General features: G+C 45.2%; 1 protein-coding gene across 2 annotated transcripts in view; it reads left to right on the forward strand.

Moving 5' to 3' along the window:
* Nucleotides 1-19000, forward strand: part of LOC140203823 (mitogen-activated protein kinase kinase kinase kinase 5-like) — a 182807-nt gene that overhangs the window by 54343 nt on the left and 109464 nt on the right. For both annotated transcript variants that reach the window (XM_072269917.1, XM_072269918.1), the window contains exons 3-4: nt 9851-9941; nt 16093-16157. In XM_072269917.1, the coding sequence (XP_072126018.1) occupies nt 9851-9941; nt 16093-16157 (156 nt within the window). The remainder of the gene's footprint in view (nt 1-9850; nt 9942-16092; nt 16158-19000) is intronic.

Raw genomic sequence — 19000 nt, forward strand, 5'->3', positions numbered from 1 at the left:
TGAAAGATACAACTAGTATGATGTTGTAGGATTAACAGAGACATGGCTGCAAGAGGACCAGGGCTGGGAAATGAATGTTCAAGGGTATACGTCCTATCGAAAGGTGGGCAGAGGGGGTGGGGTGGCTCTGTTGGTGAGGAATGAAATTCAGTCCCTTGTGAGGGGTGACATAGAATCAGGAGATGTAGAGTCAGTATGGATAGAACTGAGAAATTGTAAGGGCAAAAAGACCCTAATGGGAGTTATCTACAGGCCCCCAAACAGTAGCCTGGATATAGGGTGCAAGCTGAATCAAGAGTTAAAATTGACATGTCGTGGGCCGGCTGGTGGCGCGATGACATTGGTGCTGGACCCAGGAGCGGAGGTTTCCGGGTTCAAAACTAGTCAGGTCCTCTCCCGAGTACGCTTTCCATCTGTACCGAGTTGAGTGTCGAGATCGCAACTCACCCTCGTAAAATATAAAGGGAAAAATACTGCGAAAATGTCTGTGTGAGGAGTGACGCGCCGCACAGTCTCTCTCTTGCTCTGCGCCTTGTAAAAAGCCATGAAAAAGACATCATCACGGATGCATGCATGCACAGATGCACACGCACAGACTCGCACACACGCAGGCTCACACCAAAAAAAAATTGGCATGTTGCAAAGGTAATTCTACGGTTGTTATGGGGGATTTCAACATGCAGGTAGACTGGGAAAATCAGGTTGGTACTGGATCCCAAGAAAGGGAGTTTGTGGAGTCCCTCCGAGATGGATTCTTAGAGCAGCTTGTATTAGAGCCTACCAGGGAGAAGGCAATTCTGGATTTAGTGTTGTGTAATGAGCCAGATTTGATAAGGGACCTCGAGGTAAAGGAACCATTTGGAGGTAGTGACCATAATATGATAAGTTTTAATCTACAATTTGAGAGGGAGAAGGGAAACTCGGAAGTGTCAGTATTACAGTTGAACAAAGGGGACTATGGACACATGAGGGAGGAGCTGGCCAAAGTTGACTGGAAAGATACCCTAGCAGGGATGACAGTGGAACACCAATGGCAGGTATTTCTGGGAATAATACAGAAGGTGCAGGATCAGTTCATTCTAAAGAGGAAGAAAGATTCCAAGGGGAGTAAGGGGCGACCGTGGATGACAAGGGAAGTCAAGGACAGTAGAAAAATAAAAGAGAGGAAGTATAACATAACAAGGATGAGCGGGAAGCCAGAAGATTGGGAAACTTTTAAAGAGCAACAGAAGATAAGTAAAAAGGCAACACGGGGAGAAAAGATGAGGTACGAAGGTAAACTAGCCAAGAATATAAAGGAGGATAGTAAAAGCTTCTTTAGGTATGTGAAGAGGAAAAAATTAGTTAAGACCAAAGTTGGGCCCTTGAAGACAGAAATGGGTGAATTTATTATGGGGAACAAAGAAATGGCAGATGAGTTGAACAGGTACTTTGGATCTGTCTTCACTAGGGAAGACACAAACAATCTCCCAGATGTAATAGTGGCCAGAGGACCTAGGGTAACAGGGGAACTGAAGGAAATTCACATTAGACAGAAAATGGTGTTGGATAGACTGATGGGACTGAAGGCTGGTAAATCCCCAGGGCCTGATGGTCTGCATCCCAGGGTACTTAAGGAGATGGCTCTAGAAATCATGGACGCATTGGTAATTATTTTCCAATGTTCTTTCGTTCTTGTGGATTGGAGGGTAGCTAATGTTATCCCACTTTTTAAGAAAGGAGGGAGAGAGAAAACAGGGAATTATAGACCAGTTAGCCTGACATCAGTGGTGGGGAAGATGCTGGAGTCCATTATAAAAGATGAAATTACAACACATCTGGATAGCAGTAACAGGATTGGTCCGAGTCAGCATGGATTTACGAAGGGGAAATCATGCTTGACTAATTCTTCTGGAATTTTTTGAGGATGTAACTATGAAAATGGACAAGGGAGAGCCAATGGATGTAGTGTACCTTGGACTTTCAGAAAGCCTTTGATAAGATCCCACATAGGAGATTAGTGGGCAAAATTGGAGCACATGGTATTGGGGGCAGAGTACTGACATGGATTGAAAATTGGCTGGCTGACAGAAAACAGAGTAGGGATTAACGGGTCCCTTTCAGAATGGCAGGTACCGCAAGGCTCGGTGCTGGGACCGCAGCGATTTACAATATATATTAATGATTTAGATGAAGGGATTAAAAGTAACATTAGCAAATTTGCAGATGATACAAAGCTGGTGGCAGTGTGAAATGTGAGGAGGATGTTATGAGAATGCAGGGTGACTTGGACAGGTTAGGTGAGTGGGCAGATGCATGGCAGATGCAGTTTAATGTGGATAAATGTGAGGTTATCCACTTTGGTGGCAAGAACAGGAAGGCAGATTACTATCTGAATGGTGTCAAGTTAGGAAAAGGGGAAGTACAACGAGATCTAGGCGTTCTTGTTCATCAGTCACTGAAAGTAAGTATGCAGGTACAGCAGGCAGTGAAGAAAGCTAATGGCATATTGGCCTTCATAACAAGGGGAGTTGTGTATAGGAGCAAAGAGGTCCTTCTGCAGTTGTACAGGGCCCTGGTGAGACCACACATGGAGTATTGTGTACAGTTTTGGTCTCCAAATTTGAGGAAGGACATTCTAGCTATTGAGGGAGTGCAGCGTAGGTTCACGAGGTTAATTCCAGAGATAGTGGGTCTGTCATATGTTGAGAGATTGGAGCAACTGGGCTTGTATACACTGGAATTTAGAAAGATGAGAGGGGATCTGATTGAAATATATAAGATTATTAAGGGATTGGACACGTTAGAGGCAGGAAATATGTTTCCGATGTTGGGGGAGTCCAGAACCAGAGGCCACAATTTGAGAATAAGGGGTAGGCCATTTAGAACGGAGTTGAGGAAAAACCTTTTCACCCAGAGAGTTGTGGATCTGTTAAATGCTCTGCCTCAGAAGGCAGTGGAGGCCAATTCTCTGGATGCTTTCAAGAAAAAGTTAGATAGAGCTCTTAAAGATAGCGGAGTGAAGGGATATGGGGAGAAGGCAGGAACAGGGTACTGATTGTGGATGATCAGCCATGATCACAGTGAACGGCGGTGCTGGCTCGAAGGGCCAAATGGCCTACTCCTGCACCTATTGTCTGTTGAGAAATATTTACGTATGATTCGGAAACTGGAATTATCTGTTTGTATTGTCGTGATGCAAAAGTTGCTGGAGAATTTGCTAGTGGAAAGAAGTGGGATGATATTTGGAAACTTGACTTTTTGAAGTGTCATTTGGCAAGTAAATCGCATTTGGACGGTGTACAAAAGCTCACAGTAGATACAAGTTCGCAGTTGACTTTTATAGATAGGCTTTGTGTTCATTTAGAAGAAAAGTTTCCTGAAGTTGAGGTACAAGAATGGTCAGCTTTTGATTTCTCTGCAATTGCAGATTGTGACTTCACATTTGGCGAACAAGTTAGTGCCTTATGTCTAAAATATGATTTTCTAGCTGAAAATTCTGTAATAGTTAGACAGTTTAATGATTTCAAATTTTCTGTGCAAGGAAAAATTAAATCCAAACTGATTTCAAACTTTGCTCAAATGGTGGCATTTGTACTTCAAAGTGAACAGTTTTGCGAGCTTGCACAGCTGATGGACATTGCGACTAGTGCGGACTGTGAGCGAGGTTTTAGCCTAATGAACCAACTCAAAAACAAGCTGAGAAACCGTTTAGGTGAATGTCATTTGGATATGTTAAGGAGAATCAAAAATTGTATGGAGAATGAGTAAATGCCAAAGACAGGAGAGAGAAGAAAATTACTGAGTGACTTAAATATGTTATTTAGTTGTTATTCTGTACAGTTTTATGTCAAGTATTTTGTAAACCGACATAAACGTGCCACGTGTACATTCAGTGCGCACGTACTTTCATCCCAGGAAAAAAATTTGCACAGCATAAGATATTTGTGCACGCTGACTACTAAAAATTAGAGGGAACATTGGTGATAGGTGAAACCTGGAGGGGGAGGGATGAAGTGAAGAGCTGGGAAGTTGAGTGGTGAAAGAGACAGAAGGCCATGGAAGAAAGGAGAAAGGGGGAGGAGCACCAGTTGGCCTGGAATGTTGACTGTACTTTTTTCCCATAGATGCTACCTGCTGACTTCCTCCAACACTTTGAGGGCAAGAATGCCCTCATACAGCACTCTTTGGAGCAGCACAGTTCTCCTGACTACAACTACAGACATCTATAGAACAGTAATTGTAACAGGATTAATGAAAGATCAACCAGAGTGCAGAAGACAGCAAACTGCAGATGCAGACATAAATAAATAATCATGAGATAAGGAGTCCTTAAAGTGAGATCATTGGGTGTGGGAACATCTCACTGATGTTCGTTCTCCCTGTGTGCGTTGCTTTGGATTTCCATCGTCTGCAGGCTCGCTCGCCTTTACCATTTTTGTCCGTTCTGATGCAAAGGAGCAACTCCCACTCTCCGCCTCCCTTAGCCCGCCCACCAGTGTCAGACTGCGATGGTGGGGTTTTGCCAGTGGACGAGTGGACTTCCTGTTGTTGTTTGGTCTTTAAATGCTTTGTTTATTTTTGTAGATATGAGGTTAATACTCACGCTTTTGAGATTGCCCTGTTTATTTTCCAGTGCCTCATCTTAAGAGTCGTCGAATCATACATTGTAGAAACAGGTCCTTCGGCCTACTGAGTCTGTGTTGGCCGTTGACCACTCACTCACACTGATCCTTTTTATTCTTCCCACCAACTCCCAAGGGCCCTACTGCTCAGCTAGAGCCAGTGGCCAGTCCATCCACAATTCTCAGGTCTTTGAGATATTGGCACCCACATGGTCAGCTTGGGAGCGTGCAAACTCCACGCAGCCAGCAGCTCAGGTCAGGATCGAACCCGGGTCTCTGCAGCCGTGTGGCATAAAATGTAAATAATTAGCATCAGTTGTCGACAAACGTACACTCAGAGGGCACTACGCTCCCTCATAAAGTTGCCACTGAGTGTTTGGACGTGCTGTTCTGTTGCTGTAGCCCGTCCACTTTAAGCTTCGACGTGTTGGGAGTTCAGAGATGCTGTTCTGCCCACCACTGTTGTTAACGCCTGGTTATTTGAGTTACTGTCACTTTCCTGTCAGCTCGCAAGAGTCTGGCTATTCTCCTCTGACATCTCTCTCATTAGCAAGGCATTTTAGCCCACAAAACTGCCACTCACTGCATCTTTTCTTTTGTTTCTTGCACCGTTATCTGTAAACTCTAAAATCCCAGGAGATCAGCAGTTTTGAGATACTCAAACCACCCCGTCTGGCACCAGCAATCATTCCACAGTCAGTCACTTTGATCACATTTCTCCCCCATTCTGATGCTTAGTCTGAACAACAGCTGAACCGCTTGACCATGTCTGTGTGCTTTTATGCATGCAGTTGCTGCCACATGATTGGCTGATTGGATATCTGCATTAACAAGCAGGGTACACGTGTACCTAATAAAATGGCCATTGAGTGAATTTCGAGTATGTTTAATTACGGCTGTGCAGAAGGCGCTGAACCTATCCCCGCCAGCAAAAATGATAGATGCATTGACTACTGTTTTATAAAGCTCTAGCAAATTACATAGACTGAAGTCCACATTGCTTCAATTAGACAACAAAGTTCAAAATTCAAAGTAAGTTTGATTGTCAAAAACTTACCTCTGACATGTGGTTAGCACAACACTTTGTGGTACAGGCGGCCCAGGTTCAAATCCCACTGCTACCTGTAGGGAGTTTGTACGTTCTCCCTGTAGGTTTCCTCCGGGTGCTGTGGTTTCCTCCCACAGTCCAAAGATGTACCGGTTGGTAGGTTAATTGCTCATTGTAAATTGTCCCGTGATTAGAACATAGAACATAGAAATCTACAGCACATTACAGGCCCTTCGGCCCATGTAACCTACTCTAGAAACTGTCTAGAATTACCCTACCGCATAGCCCTCTATTTTTCTAAACTCCATGTACCTATCGAAGAGTCTCTTAAAAGACCCTATTGTGTCCGCTTCTTCCACCGTCGCTGGCAGTGCATTCCACGCACCCACCACACTCTGTGAAAAACTTACCCCTGACTTCCCCTACTTCCGAGCACCTTAAAACTGTGCGCTCTCGTGTTAGCCATTTCAGCCCTTGTATTAGCCTCTGACTATCCACATGGTCAATGCCTCTCATCATCTTATACACCTCTATCAGGTCACTTTTCATCCTCCGTCATTCCAAGGAAAAAGGGCCAAGTTCACTCAACCTATTCTCATAAGGCATGCTCCTCAATCCAGGCAACATCCTTGTTGATCTCCTCTGCAGTCTCTCTATAGCATCCACATCCTTTGTATAGTGAGGTGACTAGAACCGAGAACAGATTAGGCTAGGATTAAATTGGGGGTAGCTGGGCAGTGCACCTTGAAGGGCCAGAAGGGCCTATTCCAAGCTGTATCTCAATAAATAAATAAAAAATAATTAGTTACTTTCCCCTTTACTCCAATTACCTTAAAATTATGGTCTCCTATATCAACCATTGCCGCCCTACGAAAAAGGCGCTGGCTGTCCGCTCTATCAATGCCTCTCATAATATTATACACCTCTATAGATTCATCTCGCATCCTCTTCACTCCAAAGGGAAAAGTCCTCGCTTGCTAAACCTTTCCTCATAAGACATGCTCTCCAATCCAGGCAGGAGTGCTTTGCAATCCTTCCTGTACCGATGACATCGTCCCTAGTGGACATTGCTCCTGAGATGGCTGTACTGGGGAAGAGATAGTCTCCCACGTCTTTGAAGGGTGTGCATTTGCTAAAGAGGGCGTGGGGAAGGGGGCAAGATTTCACCTCCGGCAGCTGTGTCACGGAGGGCAACACACAGAAAATGCTGGAGGAGCTCAGCAGATTGGGTTCATGGAAATGATTCCAGAATTGAACGGCTTGTCTGTGAAGAGTATTTGATGGCTCTGCGCCTGTATTCACTAGAATTCAGAAGAATGAGGAGGGATCTCATTGAAACCCATCGAATGGTGAAAGGCCTCGATAGAGTGGATGTGGAGAGGGTGTTTCTTATGGTGGGGAGACTCTAAGACCACAGGACACAGCCTCAGAATAGAGGGATGTCCTTTTAGAATGGAGGAGGAGGAATTTCTTTAGCCAGAGAGTGGTGAATCTGTGGAATTCAATACCACGAGCAACTGTGGAAGCCAAGTCTTTATGTGTATTTAAGGCAGAAGTTGATAGATTCTTGATTGGTCAGGGAATGAAGGGATACGGGGAGAAGACAGGAGATTGGAACCGAGAGGAAAATTGGATCAGCCACGATGAAATGGCAGAGTAGACTCGATGGGCCAAATGGACTAATTCTGCTCCTGTATCTTATGGTTAGGCAGCATCACTTGATATGAATAGTCATAAACATGGGAAAAGTCTGCAGATTCTAGCAATCTCGAGCAGCACACACAAAATGCTAGAGAAACTCAGCAGGTCAGTTGACGGTTTGGACTGAGACCCTTCCGCGGGACTGGGGAGGTTCTTGATCCCACCTTTCCAGTTCTGGCGAAGCGTCTCAGCCTGAAACATCGATTGTCTGTTCCAACCCGTAGATGTTGCCTGACCCGCTGGGTTTCTCCAGCACTTCCTGTGCGTTACCCCAAGATTTCCAGCATCTGCAGAATCTCTTGTGTCAATGTGCAACAGAGCATTCGCTGATCGATGGGCTGTTTCTAGAGACACATATCAAGTACTGCTGAAGGGTCAGAAAACTGGAGAAAAGATGCGGTTTGATCTGATCTTTGGTCTAAGCTAGATAGAAGGTATTTTAGTATTTCCAAAACAACATTATTGACCACAAAATATGTACACAAAAGAAGAAACAGTGCAAAAGGTTTTACATTTCATGGTCTTTACATTCAAAGTGTGAGCAATTTTTTTATATAAAACACCATAGCAACAGTGCTAGTCATGTGACCCTTGATTTCTATTTTTATATTTTATAAGTAAAAATTTATTTAGACTGATGTACAATTTGGAGGAGGATCTTCTGGAAGAGCCGCTTGTCCTCCGTTCCCCCCCCCCCCCGTCTCAGAGTTCAAAGTTCAAGGTTCATTTGTTATTTCTATTTATAGCTCATGTACCTTTCTTCGAATTTCTGCCCAGCTCTTCGTTTCAGGTTCTTCTTTCCATCTGGGTAGTTTGCAACCTGATGGCTTTAACATTGATTTCTCAAACTTCTGGTAATTTTTGCACTCCCCTCCCCTCCCTTTTTCCATTCGCCGTTCTGGCTCCCCCCCTCACCCATTCTCCTGTTCTCACCTGCCCTTCACTGCCCTCTGGTGCCCCTCCTCCTTCCCTTTCTCCCACGGTCCACTCTCTTCTCCTATCAGATCCCTCCTTCTTCAGCCCATTTCCACCTACCACCTCCCAGCTTCTTACTCTTCTCCCAACCACCCATCCACCTATCACCTGTCAGCTTGTACTCCTTCCCCTCCCTCCACCTCTTTATTCTGGCTTCTACCCTCTTCCTTTACCGTCCTCAGCCCAAAATGGCGGCTGGATATTCTTCCCAATAGCCTTTGCCTGACCTGCTGAGTTCCTCCAGCATTTTCAGCATCTGACGAATCTCTTGTGTTTATGATCCTGAAACCATCTTTGTTCACAATAGTCTTAGCAAGTGGGGTGCCACTTGAGTACCAGTAGTTGTATGCTTACACGAAGGACTTGGGTTTGGACCTCTTGGCCACTTTCTTCTTACCCATCTTGGCAGTCACCTTTCAATACAGCCACAAGGGCTATCAGCCTTCTGTTTGATAGCCTCCAACCTGACGGCATGAGAATTGATTTCTCTTTCTTCCGCCATTTCTCCTACCTCCCGCCGTCACTCGCTTACCATTCCCTGTTCTTGTTCCTATCTCCTCAGATCCTGATAGGGGAGGACAGTGGACTATGGCATAAAGGGCAAGAGGAGGGGGGACCAGAGGAAGGTGAAGGGCAGTTGAGGAGAAAGTTCTTGACAATGCACCCATGCATCCCTTGTAGCAACTGGCCAACAGCAGAACCAGCTTCCCAGTTTTCATAAACTTCCCCAGTTCAATTTTTTAATATCATATCACGAGCACTCCCAAGTCCCTTTGCAGCCCCGATTTCTCAATGTTCTCCCTGTATTAAAAAATAGCCTGCATCCTTATTCCTTCTACCAAAGTGCACGGTCATATACTTCCCACAAACTGCTGGAGGAACTCAGCAGGCCAGGCAGCACCTACGGAAAAGAGTCAACGTTCCGGGCCGAGATCCTTTATCAGGACTGGGGAAAAAAAAAGAGATTAGAAGTCAGAGGAAGAAAGTGGGAGGGAGAAGAGAAGAAGTACAAGGTGGTAGGTGATGGGTGAAACCAGGAGAGGGGGAGGGGTGAAGTAAAGAGCTGGGAAGTCGATTGTTGAAAGAGATAAAGGGCTGGAGAAGGGGGAATCTGATTGGAGAGGGGAGAAGTCTATGGAAGAAAGGGAAGGGGGAGGAGCACCAGAGGGGGTGATGGGCCGGTAAGAAGATGAGGTGAGAGAGGGGAATGGTGAAGGGGGAAGGGGGTTATTACCGGAAGTTCAAGAAATCGTTGTTCATGCCATCAGTTTGGAGGCTTCCCAGATGGAATACAAGGTGTTGCTCCTGGCAGTAGAGGAGGCCATGGACTGATGTGTTGGAATGAGAATGGGAAGTAGAATTGAAATGGGTGGCCACCGAGCGATCCCGCTTTTTCTGGTGGATAGAGCGTAGGTGCTCGAACTTTGAACTTTGAACCTCTCCCTCACCAAAGCCATCAACCTCTCTCCATCTGATGCACATATTTCACCATCTAATTACGTTATTTCTCTCCTTCTAACAGACGACGACATTTCGGTTATTCAGCAAGAGATTTCCATCGTGAAGTCCTGCACGCATCAGAACATTGTCGCATATTATGGAAGCTACATCAAGTAAGAGATGGTTAAATACTTCTTTCAAGTGCTTAGAGACTGAGATAGGATTGCCCTTGAATAAGGGCACCTACCAAAAGTCCATCTCTTCTACAAGTCTTGGCTCAAGGCAAATAATGATCAACCTGTACTTACATAGCACCTGGACTGCAATAAAGCACCTGTCAAAGTCCAATTAAATATGAGGACTTACACCGTTGAAACTTGAATGATTCCAAGAGTTAAAAGAGTACTGCAGCAGAGAAACGGGCCCTTCGGCCCATCTAGATCGTGCTAAAATATTATTTTGCTTTGTCCTATTGGCCAGCAGGTCTCTACACCCCTCCCATCCATGTACCTATCTAAATTTCTCTCGAATGTTGAAATCGAGCCAGCAGCCACCACTCTGAGTGAACAAGCTCCCCCTCATGTTGCCCTTAAATATTTCACCTTTCACCCTTAACCCATGAACTCTAGTTGTAGTCTCACCCAACCTCAGTGGAAAAAGCCTGCTTGCATTTACCCTCTCTACCTCCCTCATAATGTTATGTACCTCTATCAATCCCCCCCCCCCCCCCAAGTCTCCGTCTGCTCCTGGGAGAAAATTCCCAACAGCATACTGTGTTAGCTCCCAGAAATTCGTGTACTTCTCCTGGTTGGCATTAAGCTGCAAATCGCTCTGATTCAGCGCCACTTCCCGTACGCTGCTCCCTGCTGCAAAACCTGATGGTTCTGCGAAACGTGCATCGATCAATTTGCCACCGGCTTTGGTTCAGAGGTCCAGCGTTCCGACGGACCCCGCTGGGCGGGGGGGGGGGGGGGGCAAAGATTTGCACTGGAAGGCATTGTTGACCGCTGCCTCCCCAGGTGAACGTCTGTCAAAATCAGAATCAAGTTTATTGTCATGCACAGGTGGAATGAAAAGCTTGCAGCAGCCTCACAGAATATAAAACTTGCTTACTGCCTGTAATGCCTCTGGTGCCTGGGGCAGCAATGAAGCTATAAATTGGCATCAAGATTAGCACAAAATTGTGGGCTGAATGGCCTGTCCAGTGCTATACTGTTCTACTTTCTATGATCTATAGCATTACCATTTACCAGCACTTGGTCATCCAGATACTCCTGAGATGTTATGAGAGACTCAGCCTCCACCACCCCCTCAGGCAGTGCTTTGCAGACTCCAACTACCACTTTTTTTTTAAGTTACCTGTTACACCGCTGGTGTTTCGGGCAGCAATGAAGACCCTCCATCTCTGTCAGTGTTCAGAGCTTCCTTCACCATGTCAGTAGCTTCCGCTCAGTTTTCACTATCAGTCATGCAAATCCCGGGTAGAGACTCAGGAATACCATCACACTCAGGTGTAGAAGGATTCTTCATTGCCGTTTCCATAACAACTTTGGGTTGTTAGCCCTGAGCTGAACCCCCATTCCTGGGGGAACCAGTGGACCACTCTTAGTCTGACCTCTACCCTTTGACTTATTTGAGATGTGTGACCCTACCAAAAGCCAAAGCACGAGGCCCTGACTCCAGCCAACATAGCTCTCCGGGTCATTGAGGCACGCAAGCCCCCAAACCCAACAGCAAGGTTGTGGTCCTTACGGAGAACCCAATATACAAACTTTTCATGCACAATATACATAATAGTTAATTCAGAAACAAAGGTTCTGAACTTAAAGAGGGGTAACTTTGAAGGCATGAGACGCAGTCCAGAGACCCGGATGGTAGTTTGCCTCCCTGGTGCCAGGGTCCGGGATATTTCTGATCGTTTTCAAGATATCCTGAAGTGGGAGGGTGAGGAGCCAGAGGTCGTGGTACATATAGGTACCAATGACATAGGTAGGAAAAGGGAAGAGGTCCTGAGAGGAGAATATAGGGAGCTAGGAAAGGAGTTGAGAAAAAGGACTGCAAAGGTAGCAATCTCGGGATTACTGCCTGTGCCACGCGACAGTGAGAGTAGGAATGCGATGAGATGGAGGATAAATGCATGGCTGAAGGATTGGAGCAGGAGGCAGGGATTCAAGTTTTTGGATCATTGGGACCTCTTTTGGAGCAGGTGTGACCTGTACAAAAAGGACGAGTTACACTTGAATCCTAGGGGGACCAATATCCTGGCAGGGAGATTAGCGAGGGCTACTGAGGTGACTTTAAACTAGAATGGTTGGGGGGTGGGAATCAAATTAAAGAGGCTAGGCGAGAGGAGGTTAGTTCACAACAGGGGGATGGGATCCAGTGCAGAGAGACAGAGGGGTGTAAAGTGAGGGTAGAAGCAAAAAGTAGTAAGGAGAAAAGTAAAAGTGGCAGGCTGACAAATCCAGGGCAAGCATCAAAAAGGGCCACTTTTCAACATAATTGTATAAGGGCGAAGAGAGTTGTAAAAGAGCGCCTGAAGGCTTTGTGTGTCAATGCAAGGAGCATTCGTAACAAGGTGGATGAATTGAAAGTGCAGATTGTTATTAATGATTATGACATAGTTGGGATCACAGAGCCATGGCTCCAGGGTGACCAAGGATGGGAGCTCAACGTTCAGGGATATTCAATATTCAGGAGGGATAGACATGAAGGAAGGGGAGGTGGGGTGGCATTGCTGGTTAAAGATGAGATTAACACAATAGAAAGGAAGGACATAAGCCGGGAAGATGTGGAATCGATATGGGTAGAGCTGCATGACACTAAGGGGCAGAAAATGCTGGTGGGAATTGTGTACAGGCCACCTAACAGTAGTAGTGAGGTCAGAGATGGTATTAAACAGGAAATTGGAAATGTGTGCAATAAAGGAACAGCAGTTATAATGGGTGACTTCAATCTACATGTAGATTGGGTGAACCAAATTGGTAAAGGTGCTGAGGAAGAGGATTTCTTGGAATGTATGCGGGATGGTTTTTTGAACCAACATGTCGAGGAACCAACTAGAGAGCAGGCTATTCTGGACTGGGTTTTGAGCAATGAGGAAGGGTTAATTAGCAATCTTGTCGTGAGAGGCCCCTTGGGTAAGAGTGACCATAATATGGTGGAATTCTTCATTAAGATGGAGAGTGACATAGTTAATTCAGAAACAAAGGTTCTGAACTTAAAGAGGGGTAACTTTGAAGGTATGAGTCGTGAATTAGCTAAGATAGACTGGCAAATGACACTTAAAGGATTGACGGTGGATATGCAATGGCAAGCATTTAAAGATTGCATGGATGAACTACAACAATTGTTCATCCCAGTTTGGCAAAAGAATAAATCAAGGAAGGTAGTGCACCTGTGGCTGACAAGAGAAATTAGGGATAGTATCAATTCCAAAGAAGAAGCATACAAATTAGCCAGAAAAAGTGGCTCACCTGAGGACTGGGAGAAATTCAGAGTTCAGCAGAGGAGGACAAAGGGCTTAATTAGGAAGGGGAAAAAAGATTATGAGAGAAAACTGGCAGGGAACATAAAAACTGACTGTAAAAGCTTTTATAGATATGTAAAAAGGAAAAGACTGGTAAAGCCAAATGTAGGTTCCCTACAGACAGAAACAGGTGAATTGATTATGGGGAGCAAGGACATGGCAGACCAATTGAATAGTTACTTTGGTTCTGTCTTCACTAAGGAGGACATAAATAATCTTCCAGAAATAGTAGGGGACAGAGGGTCCAGTGAGATGGAGGAACTGAGCGAAATACATGTTAGTAGGGAAGTGGTGTTAGGTAAATTGAAGGGATTAAAGGCAGATAAATCCCCAGGGCCAGATGGTCTGCATCCTAGAGTGCTTAAGGAAGTAGCCCAAGAAATAGTAGATGCATTAGTGATAATTTTTCAAAACTCGTTAGATTCTGGACTAGTTCCTGAGGATTGGAGGGTGGCTAATGTAACCCCACTTTTTAAAAAAGGTGGGAGAGAGAAACCGGGGAATTATAGACTGGTTAGCCTAACGTCAGTGGTGGGGAAACTGCTGGAGTCAGTTATCAAGGATGTGATAACAGCACATTTGGAAAGCAGTGAAATCATCGGACAAAGTCAGCATGGATTTGTGAAAGGAAAATCATGTCTGACGAATCTCATAGAATTTTTTGAGGATGTAACTAGTAGAGTGGATAGGGGAGAACCAGTGGATGTGGTATATTTGGATTTTCAAAATGCTTTTGACAAGGTCCCACACAGGAGATTAGTGTGCAAACTTAAAGCACACGGTATTAGGGGTAAGGTATTGATGTGGATAGAGAATTGGTTAGCAGACAGGAAGCAAAGAGTGGGAATAAACGGGACCTTTTCAGAATGGCAGGCAGTGACTAGTGGGGTACCGCAAGGCTCAGTGCTGGGACCCCAGTTGTTTACAATATATATTAATGACTTGAATGAGGGAATTAAATGCAGCATCTCCAAGTTTGCAGATGACACGAAGCTGGGTGGCAGTGTTAGCTGTGAGGAGGATGCTAAGAGGATGCAGGGTGACTTGGATAGGTTGGGTGAGTGGGCAAATTCATGGCAGATGCAACTTAATGTAGATAAATGTGAAGTTATCGACCTTGGTGGCAAAAATAGGAAAACAGATTATTATCTAAATGGTGGCCGATTAGGAAAAGGGGAGGTGCAACGAGACCTGGGTGTCATTATACACCAGTCATTGAAAGTGGGCATGCAGGTACAGCAGGCGGTGAAAAAGGCGAATGGTATGCTGGCATTTATAGCGAGAGGATTCGAGTACAGGAGCAGGGAGGTACTACTGCAATTGTACAAGGCCTTGGTGAGACCACACCTGGAGTATTGTGTGCAATTTTGGTCCCCTAATCTGAGGAAAGACATCCTTGCCATAGAGGGAGTACAAAGAAGATTCACCAGATTGATTCCTGGGATGGCAGGACTTTCATATGAAGAAAGACTGGATGAACTAGGCTTGTACTCGTTGGAATTTAGAAGATTGAGGGGGGGGATCTGATTGAAACGTATAAAATCCTAAAGGGATTGGACAGGCTAGATGCAGGAGGATTGTTCCCGATGTTGGGGAAGTCCAGAACGAGGGGCCACAGTTTGAGGATAAAGACGAAGCCTTTTAGGACTGAGATTAGGAAAAACTTCTTCACACACAGAGTGGTGAATCTGTGGAATTCACCACAGAGTGGTGAATCTGTGGAATCTGGGAAGGCTGGTTGGTGCAGGGTTCTGAGTTGGATGATCAGCCATGATCATAATAAATGGTGGTGCAGACTCGAAGGGCCGAATGGCCTACTCCTGCACCTATTTTCTATGTTTTCTATACATAATCATACATACATTATATACATATATAATTATCCGTACATAATATACACACAATCATACATACATAATATACATATATAATTATTCATACATAATATACAAATATCATTATCCATACAATTATACATAATATATATAATTATACATAAATTATAGTACAATGAAAAAAAATTCTCTGAATACAAGGTCTTAGAACAACAAAAAAAAAACAAGCAAAAGGCAACAAAGATGGAATCACAGACAAGTCCATGGTCATACAAGAGGTGGTTCCGTAGTGCTCTGTTGCCAAGGTAGGGTTCTGGCTGAGCGGGTGTGTTCAAGAACCTGACGGTTGTACGAGAAAAGCTGCCCCTGAACCTGGTGGTGAGGGTCTTTCGGCTTCTGTATCTCGTGCCTGACGGTGGCAGCTTCTTCACTCAGAGGCTCCCATCTGGGACAAGCCCCCTTCTCACTGCTGCCTCCAGGGAGGAGGTAACCGGGGCCTGAGGACCCAGACTCCGTGTTTTAGGAAGAGGTTCTTCCCCTCCGCCAGCAGATTTCTGAATTGCCCATGAACCCATGGATACCACCTCACTAATGCTCTTTTCCAGTATATTTAACTGTTGTAATTTATAATGATTTTTATGCCTTACTGCTGCCACAAAACAACAAATTTCACAAATAATTGGCACGGTTTTGATTTGGATTCTGAGGTGGTAGTAGGAGCTAAAACCCCTCACATACTCAAGGGCTGGAACATTCGGTGGGACTAAAACCACAGGTCATGGGTTAAGGGTGACAGGTGAAAGGTTTAAGGGGAAACTTCACACAGACGGTGGTGAGAGTGTGGATCGAGCTACCACCGCAAGTGGCGTGTGCGAGTTCGATTTTTGGATGGTTTGTTAACACTGGTTTGTTTTCTAACCTGCTTTATCTGATGCCGGCTCTGTTTTATCTCCCCCCCAGGTCCAACAAGTTGTGGATTTGTATGGAATACTGTGGAGGAGGATCACTACAGGACATTTACCACGGTACACCACGGTTTATTGAGCTTTCAATCAATGGCTTCCTTCCAGAAACTGCAACCAATAGGAAGGCAGAGTTCCAGAACCGCTCTAAGTGTAGCCCCACATCTGTGTGCCTCTCACGCTGACCTTTACCCTTTGATCTTTGACTCTTGGCTAACGAAGAAAACAGGATCATAAACTGTAGACTCTAGATATTATCCAAAATACGTTATTTTACCTGGAAGGAGGCCGTTCAGCCCATTATGTTTGTTCTGTTCCATAGAATGTCACTGTTCTTTTCTTTTAGCTTCCTTTATCCGGTTCGCTGGGCCCGATATTTGCCCAGTTTTCTGTCAAAAACTGCATTGTTTCTGCCTCAGGCACTATCTTAGCCAGATAAATCCATTCTTCAACAACTAGATTCTGCTTAAAGGAATTTCTCTCAAGATATCTTCAGTATAATCAGAATCAGGTTTAACTTCATATGTCGTGAAATTTGTTGTCCTTGCGGCAGCAGTACAATGCAATAAATAATAATAGAAAAAAAACCTGTGAATTACAGTAAAAGAAATATATAGATAGAGAGAGAGATAGTGACAGTTAAATTAAATACATAGTGCAATAATAGAAATAAAAAGGTAGTGAGGTGGTGTTCATGGGTTCAATGTCCAGTCAGGAATCGGATGGCAGAGGGGAAGAGGCTGTTCCTGAATCGCTGAGTGTGTGCCTTCAGGCTTCTGAATCTCCTACCAGATGGTAGCAATGAGAAGAGGGCACATCCACAAAAAAAAGAGAGAAGATCAGGCAGAAAAACACAGAATATAGACAATAGGTGCAGAAGTAGACCATTCGGCCCTTCGAGCCTGCACCGCCATTCTGAGATCATGGCTGATCATCTACTATCAATACCCGGTTCCTGCCTTGTCCCCATAACCCTTGATTCCCCTATCCATAAGACACCCAACTAGCTCCTTCTTGAAAGCATCCAGAGAATTGGCCTCCACTGCCTTCTGAGGCAGCGCGTTCCACACCTCCACAACTCTCTGAGAGAAGAAGTTCCTCCTCAATTCTGTCCTAAACGACCTATCCCTTATTCTTAAAGCATGCCCTCTGGTACTGGACTCTCCCAGCATCTGGAACATATTTGCTGCCTCTATCTTGTCCAATCCCTTAATAATCCTATATGTCTCAATCAGATCCCCTCTCAATCTCCTTAATTCTAGCGTGTACAAGCCCAGTCTCTCTAACCTCTCTGCAGAAGACAGTCCGGACATCCCAGGAATTAACCTAGTGAACCTAAATATGAAAACTATAAGACTGATAAAAGGAGTCTAGATTCCTGGGCAACACTGTCCGGGCACAGCAGTAGGTTCTTCCCCCTCCGGTACAGAGTAACCGATCTAAAGGCAAGACGCCGGCTCTCACCTTGTACACTCGGCTTCAATGCTTCAATCTCCGTCCTCACTTTTACCAGCGAACAATGGAAGCTTTAGTCGGCGAAACGGAGCCAAACATTGGCTGTATCTCAATAAACGAATAAATAAATTCTGGCATCTGCGGTCTCTTATGCCTCTGGGATTCCATCCTGATATCCCGAGTTTGTCCGTTCTCCCTGTAACCGCATGGGTTTCCCTTGGAAGCTGGTTCCCTCCCATGTCCCAAGTACGTACCTGTTGATTGGTTGCTGGACGTTGCCCCTAGCGACTTAGGAGAGTAGCAGAACTGGGGTAGGGAATTGAGCGCGCGTGGCAGAATAAAATCAGGTTCATGGAAATGGGTGCTTGAGGGTCAGCACAGACCGTGTGAGCGGAACGGCCTGTTTCCGTGCTGTGTCATCCTACCGAGAGGCTGAGTTACTGAAGGTGAGGTTAAATAAAACTGAGTGTTACTGTGAATGCTGCAGTTGAAACCCCTTTTTACCAGATGTCTCTGGAAATTTGTCTCATTAGCTCCCCACATTATAATAGCCCCTGGACTCTGCAGTCGAGAAACCCACCTTTCTCAGGCTTCGTACGTCTGGGGTGCACACGAGTTTGGTCCCGCCAAATCCATGAGGCTGGGATGCCTCGCTTACCCAGACCCCGGTTTGTGTGAATGCTGTGTCATTTACTGCCCCCTGCAATCGCCCATTGGCTAGAGGTAACAGATCGAACGCTGCGTACAATTAATCAGAAGTATATTTAAGAATGTTATCTTAAGCAAACAGTTATTAAAGGAAGACAAGGGAAAAAAACAAAAAGGGCCCATTATACTTAAACAGTCACACGTTCACGGTGGAGCTCAGATCTCTAACTTGTCTGTAAATCACACGTTGGTCCTCGTTCTGCGTGAAAGCATACACCACTTTCCAAAGGTTGCCCCATCTTGAACAAACGGGCTCTCCCACGGGAGCATTGGTCCTTCCTCCTTGAAACCATTCATCTGCGCAAAGCAGCTTGTGCAACAGGGAGGGCATCCTCAGCTGACTTCCCTCCTGTCTTCTCCCAGCTCCCGCCAACAAAGACCTCTCCCTCCAGTGGTCTCTAGAACCTGCTCCCGTTTCCACCATCCTGATTGGCTGACACCACACTCCTAAGTTGAACAACAAGCCTCTCATCTCAGCTGAAGCCCAAACAGGCTGAGAGGAGAAGAGGCTGCTTTTACAGCAACACTCACAACACACCGGAGGAACTCAGCAGGTTGGGCTGCTGCTTTTGCAGAACTGCTAAAACGAAGCAGTAGCAGTAAAAATCTTAACCGGGGCATTACACGCTCCGCCTCCACCCCCGTCCACCAAAAATAGTCATGTCCTCCTGACTTTGAAACTTGTCAAACCATCGTTAATAACACAGTTTTCAAAGAAATTTTGTGATGTCAGGACCTCCAAT

Source organism: Mobula birostris, chromosome 10 (genome assembly GCF_030028105.1).
Source record: "Mobula birostris isolate sMobBir1 chromosome 10, sMobBir1.hap1, whole genome shotgun sequence".
Taxonomy (NCBI): Eukaryota; Metazoa; Chordata; class Chondrichthyes; order Myliobatiformes; family Myliobatidae; genus Mobula; species Mobula birostris.